Source organism: Mustela nivalis (assembly GCF_964662115.1).
Source record: "Mustela nivalis genome assembly, chromosome: 14".
NCBI lineage: Eukaryota > Metazoa > Chordata > Mammalia > Carnivora > Mustelidae > Mustela > Mustela nivalis.
In genome coordinates this window covers 57,784,615-57,800,720 of record NC_139033.1, presented here as the reverse complement: position 1 = coordinate 57,800,720, position 16,106 = coordinate 57,784,615, and the positions used below count along the sequence as shown (strand labels likewise).

Sequence of the window (16,106 nt, the reverse complement as noted above, 5' to 3'; positions counted from 1 at the left end):
GTATCAAAACAATGGACATCAGTGCACTGGATGATTAATAATTTATTTGAATGAAGGAATGAATACTGTTTGAATTCTTTGAGACCCAGAAGTATCCCCTAGGGCTCCAAAGTAGTCTCTGATTTATGTCCCTACATGATTCTTTAATAAGCCCAGGTTGCTTAAAGAAGTTTCTCCAATTTGAGCATATCCATTGCGGGTTACTCTTACTACTTTTCAACTACTGGTACACTCAAGCCTTCAAAAAATATCACAGCACATGCTCATTTTACAGATGGTTGGAGAGAATATTGGAACGTAAGTTAAGACAACTGTCCTAGGCCAACTTTTTTTCTAATTAACTGTGTATGTAGTAGATCACTGGACCACTCTGGCCCTAAGGTTCCGCAGTTGTGAAATAATCTTTTATTTTACTTTTACTTTTTATTTTGTGTGTGAGTTTGTGTGTATGTGTGTGTGTGTGTGTGTATGTGTGTGTGAAATAATTTTTAATTTCAAAGAGATGGGTAAAATTTCTAAAGGTGTCTCCAGTTCAAAAATTTTACAATTTTAGAACTGCAAAACTTATCCATAATCCTTATGAAATTTAAATAATTTCTAATTAAATAGATGGTAGTCCTTCCCCCACAAGAAAATCATTATTGAAAAATTGGCTTCAGTGAGATAAAATTATAAAAATAATTAGTGAATCAAATAATCTGTTTCAGTTGGACACTAGCAACATAATGCATGACTGCATTTTACATGCTTTATAAAGCCTGGTGAGACAGTATAGGATTGTTTAATAATGCTACAGTAGAAGGGCAGTGTCATGATTATGAAATGAGTTGTATTTTTAAAAATCCTATATTTGATTTCTATCTTAGTTCCCTCTACTTGGATGACCTTGTGACACACTCCATCTCAGTTTCGTATCTTAAGCTGGAGATGATTGTAATAATAATAATAATAATAATAATAAATTTTAGAGGATTATTAATGGATATTACAAAGATAGTATTTACAAATGGCTTGGCACAGATACCAGGTCCATATAAGTGGTTGTTAAGTGATGGCTGATTCTATAATAATTTGTATTCCCTCACTCTGAAACTACCAAGAACTGGAGTAGATAAAAGTTAAGCTTCAAAAGTGGTTTACAATAGAATTAAAAATATACTTTAACCAGTTTCAGAAAGGATCTTGTTTTCAGCCAACAGATACATCAAAATTTGCATGCTTGCTTAGCTTACCTTTCTTTGCAGACTTGAAGAATTTGAGATAGAAATTAAAACAAACACATGATTTTATCAATATATTCATGGACTTCTAAAAAATGAAAATCTTTTTTGAAGTCTTTCAATGAAAATATCTATTTTTACATAGAAGTACAACCTGTTTTTCAGATATTTTTCTTTTATTCCCCTTTAGTGTTATTTTAAATTTTGAGATCTGAAAAGTCTTAGATTGGATTCTATTCCATCATTACCCATGAACAGGGAAGACAGGAATTTTGAACAGTCATTTTTGTTTGTTTCTGATTTTTGAAGGGGAAAATATTCATCACTGCAAAAATTTAAAGCACAGGAAAGTATCAAGAAACATGTGCAAAGGAAGGAGATATAATTTTATCACCAAGAGTAATACTATATGATTCTTTTTAAAAATTTTTTTAAAATACTATACGATTCCGATATTTGAACCATCTGTATATAAAATTGTGTTAAGGAAAGGGACATTATTTTTTGTACTTAATTTGTTTTATTCCTCCATTAAGCTTTTTTTTTTTTAACTACTCTTGGCCTAAAAATACAAAGAAGTATGGAAATGTATTATTTGCATAGAGAGAATAATACTCCGTAAGAAACACTAAAATCAAAATGTAATTATTTACCATGCCAAAAGGAATCTATGCTCAGAAGCAATGAAGTTATTATAGAACAGGAAAATAATACACAAAATTCCTTAATGTGAGATCCGCTTTATATAAGGAAATTAAGTAAGGGAATCAGAGGTCGAATAGTGCTTCTGTATACCCAAAACTAAACTGGTCAAAAGGCTAAAACATACATATATGTAATACGGGAAATGCTGCAATATCAAAGAAATGGACTAAAATATTAAAGGGTTTTATTCCGTTTTGATGGCCAAATTCCATCCTGTAAGCAGTGCCTTAGACGCTAATGACATACGATTTCTCACTGACAGATTTAACAGCATCAATAAGGCCTTTCTGTCCATTGCAGCAAATTGATCCTACATGACACTGACAAGGGCAGCCTGCACTTAATGACCTCCATTGCTGAAGGATGGAAATGAAAAATGACTGGAAGTACAAATAAATCTTGGAAAGTTTCCCTGAAACAGGTGTGTTAAAAGTGATTCGTTTGAGAGATCATCACAAATATAAACTCAGTCTCCTAGCATACCTCACTGTCTGTTCATACCAGGGTCTCACTCCTTGAATCTTGAATCACAGTTTGCTTTAATTCCAACATCAAGACAATTTTATTCTTACTATGGAAATACAGAGAGACGGATCTCTCTGAAAGGCATGATTTCTTCACATTTATGCAGGTATCTATTTCTCATTTGCCCCCAAAGGATTCTATATAAACTGATAACAAGTACCCATAAAATTTATTTTTGTTTCCCTCCTGGTTAGAAAAGGAAATACAGTATAGCCATCGATTATTTTCTCCTCCTCAATTATCAGGAACAAATAGAACATGTTTAACCTCAATAACAATGTCAAATGCATGAAATGATTGGACAAATGTTCCATTGATGTCCTTTCTTTGAATCCTGCACATGGTCTGAGGACACTAAGATTTTGGTGTATAGTTTTTTTTTATCAATTCTTTCACAAACACATTAATTTCTTAATCTACCCCGATCTTGCTACTAGTTTTCAAGAGAAAAATACACACTCTTTCTTTCAATGTATTCAGAAACTTTAACTCCCACCAGAGTAGATGGATGGGAAACACAAGGGGGTTTAGAAGCAGCACACCAGATGAATGTAATAGTTACAGTTGCATAGTATCCTTTTATTTTCCAAAAAACTATGGATGTCTCCTTTTTATTCCTTATCAGGTTTCCTCTGAAGTCAGTCTTATTTTACAGATGAGAAAACTGAGGTCAGAAAGGATAATTTGCCAAGATCACTGAGCTAGTAAGTCGTAGAGACTGCACTCAAATCCTGGCCTTCTGTCTTCCCAATATTCCACAATAAGGAGGGGTAAGTACAGTACTGGAATATTCAACTACTACTAATTTATAGTAGATTAGAATGGGTGGCAACAATAGGAGAAAGGGTTCATAAACAGTCTACTGTTTCTTAGGACTAGGTGGATTGTTAAAAAATAATCATGCCTCTATCTTTTGAAATTTAGATTCTGTGAAGAAACAAAAATTCCAAGAGAAATGATTTTTCATGTCAATGAGTATCTGGGGAAGAATACAGAGGAAGTGGATTTTACAGAAGATTTTATAAAATATATGAGAATTTCTACTGATTTCCTGTAACTACAAAGGGTCAACTATTCTTCAAGGTTCTAATTAAGACTCCTATATTTGTTAAGAAAACAGAAACCAACATTTGGAGGCCATACAACATGAAGAAGATTTTGAGGTATATTCTGAAAAACAGTCTGTAGAGAAAAATGAAATTTGAAGTCTATGATAATATATCTAAAATCTATAAACTCCAAAAAATTGGTATTCCAGATCATAAAAAAGCAAATTAGTATAAAATTGTGGCTTAGACACTAAGTTTCTTCATTTCTCACATATCTATTCAAAATTGAGTTTCAAAGTTGATAAAAACATACAACAAAATTCTACAAGAAGAAAACATGACATTTGGTGGCATATAAAGAATCACCAGATTGAAGAGCCCATGACTGGACACATGTTACTTTCTGTAGTACATATGTCAAGTAAATCATTATTTTAAAAAATTAAGAAAACTTACCTGTTTCTTATCTCGAATTGAAGCATCAAGTGATAACTGTCTATCATATAGATTGAAATAATTGTCCTTTTCTGTTAAGAAAGTAGTCTGTAATTTTTGATATTCTTGAGCTAAACGTAGATTTTCTTCTAGAGAATCATCTTGTATTTTCTAGAAGATGAATATATATTTAAAATCATTTTAATTTCCTTGAATTTTTTCAACATCATTTGAATTATCTACAAATATTATATTACATATTATAGAAAAATAAAGTCAAAAAGGTACTTTCCCTGATACCAATATCCTCCTTGGATTTAATAATTTTCTTTCTTGATGCACCTATTTCTTTTCTTTCTTTTTTGAACACTGATTTGTCAGAGTGTCTATGACTTTTGTTCTCCCTCTTTCCCAATGCCTTGGGAAGTACTCAGTCCTGAGATGCTCTACTCAGCTTCCTATGAGACTTCTTCCAGTTTACAACCCCTATTCCTTTCCCCAAACTCCAATGCTCAAATAGGTAGAAGACACTTAGAAGCTTAGAATTCTATCTCCAAGAGGTTCAGGGTGGTGGCACTCACTGAAATCATAGAGAATTAAAGGATAAAAGACAAGGAATACAACATTTAGAAGTACAATGAGAGAGCGACTATTTGATCCTACTATACGTTAGCTATATTAAATGTTTAATCTGTGAGCAGTTGAAAACTTTATAACACCCCCTCATGACTAAACAAATTTATTAACTCTAATACGATTCCCTTAGAATATAACTTTTGTAGTATTACCAATTGGCAAATTAGCTACCTATAATTTTGAACTAGATGTGTGAATTCAGTCCAGTTGCTGATTCTTTTTAACATTTGTATCACATACAGTTTTCACTGGTGCTTCAAAAAATACGGAATTTATCAACAGCCTTAAATGTTTTCAAACCTGCTAATCTAATAGTTCATTTTATGGAAAATTTATTCTAAGCAAAAGGTGTTATTCACTAAAACTTTATTCATAGTAGCAAAAAGTTTTCAAAACACATAAAGGTGGATTAATCATAATGATAATAATGGTGATTAAATAACTAGATATAAAAATAACCACTGTGAAGCAATTAAAAATATTTCTTTGTGAAAACTGCCATATCAAACCTTTAGAATAAATTGCTTAAAAATATATTGCAGTATGAGAATGTGCATAGATGAAATGTAATTCAGCAGAAAACTGCCTATACAAATATTTCTGTATTTACACACTTGAAGATTTATTAAGGTCAACAAACATATTTCTCATAAAAGCCTGGTATCCATATTGATCCCTAATGATGAATACTATGTCATAGCTGTTCTTCAAAAAGTCAAAATGATGAACTAAGAACCCATTTTAAATGTTCTTGTCATAATTCTGGCACAGTAATTTCAAACTTTAGAAATTTTTATCTAATAAACTTACCTAAAATCACATAGAATTATCTTTTGGTAGGGGGACCAAATATCTATGAGTATTTTGCTTTGATGGAGCTACTTCTGAAGAAAAGGGTTGCAGTTCTTTTTGATATCTTAACACTTACTAAAATCTAAGTCTCAAGTGATTCAGCTGGATCTTTGATTAATGTTCTACTGAAGGTAGGAGGAGGAATCATTTTGAGTTATTTTTGTTTGTTTGATTTAACATAAGCACAGCCCTGATACCTAAGGTATTCTACTAGATTTCTTTCAAGCCCTAGGTGGCTACTGTAAACATTGCATTTGAGAGAAGTGGTAGGAAGGTTGTGGGATTTGCATTAAACCTATTTAATGGAACTTTAGTGAGGATGTATTTGGTACTTTATGGTTTGCTCACTGTGTAAAATGCAGTTTTGCAAATACATATACTTTCAATTTCTGTATGACACCAATTCTTATTGCTTTGTATGCCATAGTTAGATACCAAGAAATCAAATTGTGCAGTTATCAATGAATCTTCAAAACATTGTTACATCAGTCATGATATTTTACATTATCATTTCTCAATAATGAATTTATAGAAGGATTTGCCAATTTGCTACCTATTCCTGAAAGTCAGTAACCTTCAGATGTCCAATGAAGTTTCAGGTTTATAAAAATTTTAAATAATGATATTCTACTGGCACTCTTTGAAAAAAATTTTTTATGCTTCACTTTACAACTTTGACTTAATTTTAACAATAGTATTATTACGTGTGAGTGAAACAAAGAGGGAATGATACTGGTGGAAATATGTTCAGGGGAAATAATGTTACCACTACTGGAGTTGAAGAACTTATAAAAGATTAACAGTAGGAGATATTTAATAAGGGCACAAAAGTTGGGGTCAGAAATATAATCAAAGGCAAGAAGAAAGCAGAAACTAACAAGAGAATAAGATGATTTCTACATGCTTTTAAATTCAAATCCAGCTGAATCTCATCAGTAAATCTTTTTATTAAGGTCGTGGCTAAATATAAACTTGAAAAAAATTTTCTTCCTAAAACCATTAAAGAAAAATTTTATTGCTATATTTCTATGTTAAAATAATTGTTTTGAGTTTACAGTGTTATTTCATTTACTCATTCATTCATTTTCATTAATTACTTATTCAAAACTTTGAATTTAATAACTACTATATGCCAAGCTCTAGAATATAATGGTGAATCTCCAAAATTCATAGTCTTGTGGTAAAGACATGTATTGTAAATCACAGAGGGGCACCTGGGTGATTCAGTGGGTTAAAGCCTCTGCCTTCTGCTCAGGTCATGATTTCAGGGTCCTGGGATGGAGCCTCACATGGGGCTCTCTGCTCAGCAGAGAGCCTGCTTTCTCCTCTCTCTCTCTCTCTCTTTCTGCCTGCCTCTCCACCTACTTATGATCTCTGTCTGTCAAATAAATAAAATCTTTTTAAAAAATCACACAAATATATAATTAGAATGCTGAATATATATTACTTGATATTATACTACTTGAGAAATAAAGATTTGAAAGAAGTATATAAAGAGCACTTACACAGTATATTTTTGCACTGAACATCATTCTAAGGATATAGCACATGTCCAGCCTTAGCCAGAGTTTTTTTCTCTAGGTGCGTCATTGACTTTCACAAGGTATGGAACCCCTTGAAACATAACATTTTTCTGGGGTTACCTAATTAGCCCATGATACCCCAAGTACTGAGAAACCATACCTAAAGAAAGAACTGGCTTCTCCTTCTGTCACCAAAAATGTTGAAAATTGAAGGCAGATTGAGACCCCAAGATATACAAATGGTAGGTTCTCCATTTTCTTCTTTACTTGACCTTTCTTATTTTTTAAACCATGTATTTCATCTTGGACCTTTCCTCCATTTTCAGTTTATTTTTCTTAGTCTTTCCCTCTCATATGGGGCAAATAAAGAATAGGGAATTATAATTAGAGGACTGGGTTCTTTTTCTACAACACAGTAGCTCATCTATTTATGTTTTGCCCTGTGACACAGAGATAAGAACTTAGAAATAGGGCTGAAGTTGAATGTGGACTTATGAATTCCACACACAATGGAAAGAATTAAGACAAAAGCAATCATCTCAGTTACATTATTATCCTCATTTTACAGAGAAATGAAGGCAAGAAAAGTCAGGTAAGGCAAATTGTATTTTCCAAAAAAGACAACAGAAGTACTTTCACATGTTGTTCTAGATCTTGTTACTTCCTATCAAGAAGCATAATGTTTTTCTCTTCCCTTGTACCTGAGTAGACTTGTGGTTTCACCAGTCAAAAGTGTATGGTGGAAAGGATATTATGTAACTTTCCAGGCTAGTTTATTTAAAAATCTGATTTTAAAGAAGCCAGTTTGTTTGTTTGTTTGTTTGTTTTACAGATTTTATTTATTTATTTGACAGATATCACAAGTAGGCAGAGAGGTAGACTGAGGGATAGTGGGAAGCAGGTTCCCCACTGAGCAAGAGAGCCCGATGTGGGGCTCGATCCCAGGACCCAGAGATCATGACCTGAGCTGAAGGCAGAGGCTTAACCCACTGAGCCACCCAGGTGTCCCAGAAACCAGTTTATTTAAAGACAAACAAACCAATCAAATTCTGCCTGGCCCTCTCTTTGGAGACATTCATCCTTAGATATTACAAGGAATCCAGACCTCATGGAGAAGTTATGTGTAAGTGTTCCAGCAAACAATCCTACCTCAGGTAGCAAATAACAGTCAGCATCACTCATGAATAAATGAGTCATTTTGAAGACGATTCCAATCCCTAGTTTCTGAGTCACCCAGCTGATGGTTCAGAAAGTGTGAGATAAGAGACAAGCAGGCTCTTCTGTGTCCTGCCCAAATTTCTGACACATAGAACCATAAGCCTTAAAGTTTGGCGGTATCTATTATGCAACCATGGTGACTGAAAGACCCAGACATCTTGTGTAAGATTACACACATACTAAATGGAGACTTGAGCTGTTCATCCAGGCAGACTGGCCCTATATCCCATACTCTTCACCATCCAATATATTTCCTTTGTAAACTTGAGCCACCACTCAACACTATGCAGCACTGTCTTTATAAAACCTGATGATATTAAACAATCAAATAACAGAATTACCTTGTTCTGAACCTACTTCCACCAAGCAACTCTTTTTATAATCTGGCTAACACACAGCTTGTTGACATAGATAAAATGAGCTGCTGAAGGAAACTAGAACTTGGTCCCCTTTGAAGCCACTTTTTATTATAAGTCAGTATGGGTATGTTGGTTATAAATAACCAGTCTCTTCATTTTTTGTTTGTTTGCTTGTTTTACCTACACAATTCCATAGTCCATGATTTGATTAGGACTGATGCATTCACTGCAAGACCAAGTGCCCAAGTAATCAGACTTGTACAGCTGAAGATGCACAATTCTGGACTACGGTTGATGCAACAATGCTACCCATTGGCTCTAATGGAGGTCCAGTCAGATACACTTACCCTGGAGAAAGTTTAAACATATTTGAACATTTTTTAAAAATTTAATGTGGATTAATGGCAAAGGAGATTACAAGACAGAAACTTGATCTAAATATTCTGGAGAGATGCTTATGATTAAAGTATTTGCACTGTGCATGTATATGTAGAAGACCTACATAGCTATTTACAAATACTTTGATGTTATTCAAATAGTCCTAGTGTCCATACCTAAATTTATGGTAATGTATCACCTACACAGTCAGTCATTATTAATACAGGCATTTGGATTCAGTTTGCCAGTCCCCCTGGACTATAATTACATATTGTAAAAAAGTTGTCATCTTTGACCCAGTTCTAATTCTAAGTGTCCCATCCTGGGATGATTATGTGTGGCTGCCTCAGGTGATCTTTCCTGATGGTATGTTATCTCCTGATTCTTGGTTATTAGTAGTTTACTGTAGAAGCTCCTTGCTCTTTCCACATCCTGCCGGAGCTTTGCTGGCTATTAGTGACACATCTGTCCATGTTCTTACATAGATTGCACCGTACTCACTGGAGTCCCGTGGTTGGAAAGGATTGACTTCCTGCCAGCAGCACCAGAAAACAAAAATTGTATTGTGGTATTTTCTGATTAATTTAGTCCAGAGTATCCTCATGTTTAGCTTTTGTTCATTCAATCATTTGTTCAGCAAACCCTGAGTAAGTTTATTCTCTGGGTCCCATTCCATGGCTACCCCAAGGATTAATAAGAATAGAATGTCACCCTTTTCACCAGGAATTAGAAGCTAGAGTAGGAGGATGCAGAAAAGTAATCAAGTCTATTTAGAGGTATCTTTTGAAGTACCTGTAATCAATTCTACCAGGTGGAATTGATTCCACTAGATGGGGGAGTTGGTCAGAAAAGGCCTCATAGAAAAAATAATCAGAGATTTGAATCTTAGAACAGTCTTTTATTTGGCAGGGATCAAAACTCTCCTGCTACATGGGTCAATATATATTTGAGCAAAGCTGGGTGAGTCAGTCAAGAGGAATGTTTTTATGGCCCCTTTAGGACTATTAGATTGTTGTTACCCATGACTTGTGAATTAGGCTTTCAAGGATTGTGTTAAATGTTCTGTTATCTCTAGGCTTTAAAATATTACTATGCAAACAATGAAAAGTACCCATATATTTAGTATCCCACTGATGCAAAGCATCATAAATAATGCTCCATTCCAAGCACCAGTGTTTCAGTAGCACATGATCTTGTACATATGTTCATGCATTAAACCAGTGATATCATACTATTAAAATCCCACATGTGCCTTTGGCACATCTCTGCCAGTTTAGGACATTGGATTGGTAGTTTTGCATGCAGTGACCCTTTGATATTATTCAAGTAGGCAACAGTACTGAGACTAATTTATGGAAAGTGCAGGGGATAGAGTTAAGAATAAAGGAGACCTAGAGGCTTGAAGTCTCTTTGTGAACACTGTCACTTCAAAAGCATTCCCTTTGACTAATGGGAATTAGCATGGTGAACATAAATGCCTGAAAAACATGCCAATTTTCTAATGATATAACAGACATGGAGAAAGCATATGTATAGGTGCATCACCTACTGTGTGCAGAGAGGCATTACTGTATTGCTGTTCCCTTAAAATCTATACACCAATTACTACAGAAAACGAGAGTCCTCCCCAGTGTTTCCAAGAAGCAAGTCTGTAAGAATGATATGTGTCGATACCCTGAAGCCTCAAAGGAGCAAATAACTGTTCTAACTCTCCCAGGACCCACTTCCTTGTCTGTGCTGCCATGGAAACCAGTCTCTTGTCCAACATGAGTTCTCTGATAATTAGTCTTGAACATTCTTGATTTTTAAATGAACAAATCAGTCCTCCGCATCAAGGTTGTTACGTGCCTCAGACTCTATATATTACCATGTTTGACAGAATGCTCTCTATCCAGTAATTTATTCAAAATGCTTACTGAGCAACTGGTATACACAAAGCACTCTTGAGGACACTCTGAGAGGTCGAATAGCACCTGTCCCTGCCAGGTTACTGGTAGATACTCCACTCCAGCACCCCCACACATGACTACATACATATATGATAAACAATCAGGACTCTTTATCTTAGCTCCCTGATGGGGTTACAAATATAGATGCTATCAATTCACTCATAAAGTTCACCAACAGAGACTATGACATTGCCTCTTAAAGAATTCAGAAGTATCCACTGAGTACCCATTGAGTATTAATACTCTGTATTAACCCTGCTTGTTCCTTATTATTTTTAGATGCTGTTCATTGTAGATATTTGAAAAAATACACAATTTCAGGGCTGAGGAAGCTTGCGATCAGATAAGGAAACTGAGGCATTCACAAAGCTAACTACACCAGAATACATCATCCATGAAAAAGAATAAAAGACATACCCAAATGATAGTAGTTCCATGAGAGATCAGATCCAGTGAAAGTGATAACCAAAGTTTCAAGGAAGAGTCATTTTTTAAAAGATTTTATTTATTCATTTGAGAGAGAATGAGTGAGAGAGAGAGCATGAGAGGGGAGAGAGTCAGAGGGAGAAGCAGACGCCCCGCTGAGCAGGCAGCCCAGTGCGGGACTGGATCCCAGGACTCCAGGATCATGACCTGAGCCAAAGGCAGTTGCTTAACCAACTGAGCCACCCACGTGCCCCAAGAGTCATCTTTTTAAAGCAGATTCTGAATATATTTCATATACAGAGTCCTGTCTATGTTATCAGCACAAAAAACTATCCTAGAGCTATAGATGCTTGTTAAATATTAAAAACCACATAATTAACGTGGGTGTATGTTGACTGTAGCATTTCTCCTATAACTACCTGATGTCTTTAAGAAATGCTTTACAGGGGTGCCTGGGTGGCTCAGTCGTTAAGCAGCTGCCTTTGGCTCAGGTCATGATTCCAGGGTCCTAGAATCGAGCCCAGCATCAGGCTCCCTGCTCAGTGGGGAGCCTGCTTCTCCCTCTCCTACTCCTCCAGCCTGTGCTCTCTCTTTCTCATTGTGTCTCTCTTTCTGTTAAATAAACAAATAAAAAATCTTAAAAAAAAAAGAAATGCTTTACAAATGCCCTACCATTAGCTATTGAATTTCTATCTGACCAGTTTTCTTCCATATAATGCATACCCCTCAAAGAATGCAATGTAACTGATGAGAGAAACAAATTTTGTAGTAAGAAAGAGGGTAAAAATTGGTGTCACATAATCTATATATACCAGTGAATTTTTTCAAGATAAAAATACATGATGTAAGCAATTATATTACATGCATGTCCTCTATAAGTGATAAACCACAGTAGTAATAATTCCTATAAATTTACTACTTATTAAGTAAACTTCAAATTTTAACCTTCAGTTAAATAATGTGTCCTCTAATATTGTTTAAGATGGTTAAACAGAAACATATTCATATATCACTTCCTTGCTAAATATTTCTATGCGTTTTGTAATTTAATTGTATTTCAATTTGTCAATATTTTTAAAATATATATTTAAAGTCTGGTACTCTTTTCACCATGGCAGGTGAAAGACTGAACAATTTCCTCTTCATATGCACGTCCTGATTTGAATAGTTTAAGATTTAGAAAGGTTTCCTATTTACTCACATTTTAATGATATACATTTCTACTTCACTGGTGGAAAAGGCTGATCAGTCACAGAAAGGTCAGTTAACACTAAATAGACCCTTTCTTTATGTAATTACAAAGAATAATATCTTTGTGCTGATGGCACTGCACATGGAGTGGGTGATGCAGAGAATTAATGTGCTGCCTTGTTGGCCCATGGGAGAGAGATTCCAATACAATAACCACAACTTATTCTAATTATGCAGCTTTAAAAGGTCATCAGCAAAAAGAGTTAAGGAATTATCAACTAACTTTATCATAAAGTAATAATGTACTACATAAATGCAGAAACTGTAAGAATAGTACCTAGAAACTTTATTACAAATGTGAGACTGATCGAAGAGGTTCAAGTACATACAATATAGCATAAATTAACTAAATTCATTGAAAAATTAAAATATAAGATATTTTATAACTTCCTATTGCTATAGTCAAGTAACCTGAACTCACCTTTTATTTGTAGTAAATGTTTAATTTTGAAAATATTTGTGCTTAATGCCAATTTCATTGCCACATCCATGTAATATGAGAATTTAAATATTACTTTTTAAAACCCATTTATAAAATCTTTATAAAATCCATTATAAAAGAATGCTTGTTGATTACATTACACACAAGTAGTAGAGAGGCACATGAAATAGAATATTAAAGTCCTTCTTCACAAATACAGCCATTTTCATACTCTAGGCAGACAGTACTAGTTTATTCCAAGAGTTTAAGGAACAGAAACTTTTCAAAAACCCTTACTTGTCGATGAGGAAGTGGAGGCCAGGAAAATCAATATCTTATCTAACCTCACACAGGAAGAGAATATCAGTACTGCTAGAATACAATCTGATTTCAGCCTAATATCCTTTCTGGGACTATATCACTTCCTAATCTTGAATGTGAATCACAGGATGTGTTAAGATTCTAGATTGATAGGTGTGAATGTTCTAATTTTTGGATATTTTATAGAATCACATCAGTCTTTCAAAATAAACTGGATGCTCACGGAGAAGAGAGTTTTTTGGAATTAAATATATATATATATAACTATATATAATTAAGTATATATTAAAAAATGCTTCAGTGTCTTTTTTCCTTGGAAATATGGGGTCAGAAAAATTTAGGCCCAATTTCAGAAGTGCCAACTATGAAAAGTATAGTAACTTATTTGCATTCTAGTAAAATATCCTTGTAGATAAAATTATTACTAATGCTTTTTCTCTTCTGCTTCTTTCAGTTGGATAGTCTTGCTGATAAACGACCATGAGCATCTCTGATCGCCTGATGTTGTTACTCATATTGGAGCACTGTCTAAACCTTTGTGACAGATCTCAATAGGATTAAAAATACCTGAGGCAATTTTCTATAAATACTCATTTTGAGACCCATCTAGTCCCCCAAGTAACTTAATCCTGATATGGAAAAAAAAATCACTTGCTTTTTTAAGATTGTATTTATTTATTCTACTGACAGAGAGAGAAAGCACAGCAGGGGGAGCCGCAGGCAGCGGGAGAGGGAGAAGCAGGATCACCCGGAGCAGGAAGCCCGAGGTGGCGCAGGATCCTCGGGTCCTGGGATCATAAACTAAGCAGAAGGCAGATACGTAACAACTGAGCCACCCAGATGACCCCCAAAATCACTTTCTAGAAGAAGTTTCATCAAATTAAGTCTTTCCAGCCAAATCTAACCCACCGCCTATTTTTGTAAAGAAATGTTAGTGGAGCACTATTCCCTCGTTCATTTACATAGTGTCATGATTGCCTTTATTCTGCGGTGGCTGAGTTGAGTAATGGCAACAGACACCGACTGGGTCACAAACCCTAAAATACTCACTATCTTTTCCTTTGTACGAAAAGTTTGCTGAACCTTGCTCTAGTATATCAGTATCATGAAAAACAAAGTTTCAATCTAGGTCTCTCATTCAAGGTTGATTTTGGCTGTACATATACCTGCACAAAGAGGAAGACTGCTGAAAGCATTTTGTTTTTCAAGCAAAGGTATATATTAAGGAGGCACAGCCTATTAATAATTCAAAAGTGTCTCCAAGACCTTTAAAATAAGGAGATGCTTGTGAGCTTTTTAAGTGCCCTCAAAATGGACACGATAACTTTGCAGAGAGTTGTCAGAGCTGTGAAGATACCATAAATAATGCCTGAATGCATCTACCCTACACCTTCCTCAATTAAATGTGGTTCGTGTAGGTCCTGCATTATAGGAAGCTAGAGGTCTGTTCATTGTTCTACTGTAATTTCTGATTTGGGGGTCCATGGTTAACTTTACACTGCTAACTTAAAGCTTAATTTTGCAGGTGACATAGATGTCCATTCATTTGCTGAATGGCTTAGTAAAATGTGGTGGTCACCTAGCATGAAAGACTATAAAGTGATTAGAAGAAAGGCTAGCTACATATTATAGTAACACAGGATGATCTTTAAAATAGTATTGAGTACACAAGACAGAAACAGATTGATAAATATTGCATAATTCAACACACAAGAAAGGACCAATGAGAGCTGGAAAGAAACAACTGGGAATTATAGGTATGGGGAGGCAAAATAAATGAAAATGGAAAAATATGCAGGTTCTATATAGTCAGCAATGACACCATTCTCTCTTAAAATGATTAAATGGATGGGTTATTAGATCTTACACATTTTTTTCAGGATTTTAATGAAAACCCTTAAAATAAGTCACCAAACACCAAACAACTCTCGTATATATCTCTGCAACATAAGGTCCCCCAGGGCCGCAACCCTAAGATTTATTCTGAATATCAACTAGTCATGGTCATAACATATGAAGACATAAAGAAATCTGTCATTATAATTATTTACCAAATTTATAGTTATTTCCCTCTATGTCTTCCTTTTCTCTCATCTTTCATTTTTCTTCAACTTATTTATTCCTTTTTTTCCTATGTCCTCTTTTTTTCCTATTGCTTCATCCTCATTATGTTTCCCATTCAACTAAATTCCCCTTGTTATCATCCTTCCTGAAGATACTATTTTCCCTTCCCATCATTTCCTCAACCTATTTTTCTTTCCAAGTCACCATGGCATAAAAAATAGAAATGTCTCAAACAATGAAAAACATTTGGGATATAATGACTGCCCCATGTTTGTTTTTTTTTTTGTTTTTTTTTTTTGTTTTTTTTTTTCAGATTATAAGACACTTCACAGAAATCGAAGACAATGAATAAAAGGTGAGATGTATATTGTGTAATTCACCTATGGCTGCCTTGAAGGCTGGCAAGGTATTCATTTGGATAGTGGTGATGGAAAATGAATGAATGAAACTGACATCGTTTGGTCTTTCTGGAAAGGCGGATTAGAGATAGTTTGTTTCTGTATCAATATGCCACGTTAGCCAGCATGAAGGCACAAGAGTGCCAATAAATTTGCTTAAGTAAGTATAGGACAAATACAATTATATTCTTATATGGAGATACACGTAAGTAGTTTTCTGTTTAATCTATGTAAAGACATGAAGAAAGGCAGAGAATAAAAAAATGTAAAACAAGCTAGAATCTCCTTAGCAGGGATGCAAAACAACAACAAAAAAACAATAAACCTGGCATTTATGTTATTGGGAAGTAATTCCTGATTCACTGATAGCAAATCT

General features: G+C 34.6%; 1 protein-coding gene across 4 annotated transcripts in view; it reads right to left on the bottom strand.

Annotated features, from left to right (window-relative positions):
- Nucleotides 1-16,106, bottom strand: part of CCDC178 (coiled-coil domain containing 178) — a 444,107-nt gene that overhangs the window by 135,510 nt on the left and 292,491 nt on the right. For all 4 annotated transcript variants that reach the window (XM_082699591.1, XM_082699594.1, XM_082699592.1 and 1 more), the window contains one exon: nt 3,956-4,105. In XM_082699591.1, the coding sequence (XP_082555717.1) occupies nt 3,956-4,105 (150 nt within the window). The remainder of the gene's footprint in view (nt 1-3,955; nt 4,106-16,106) is intronic.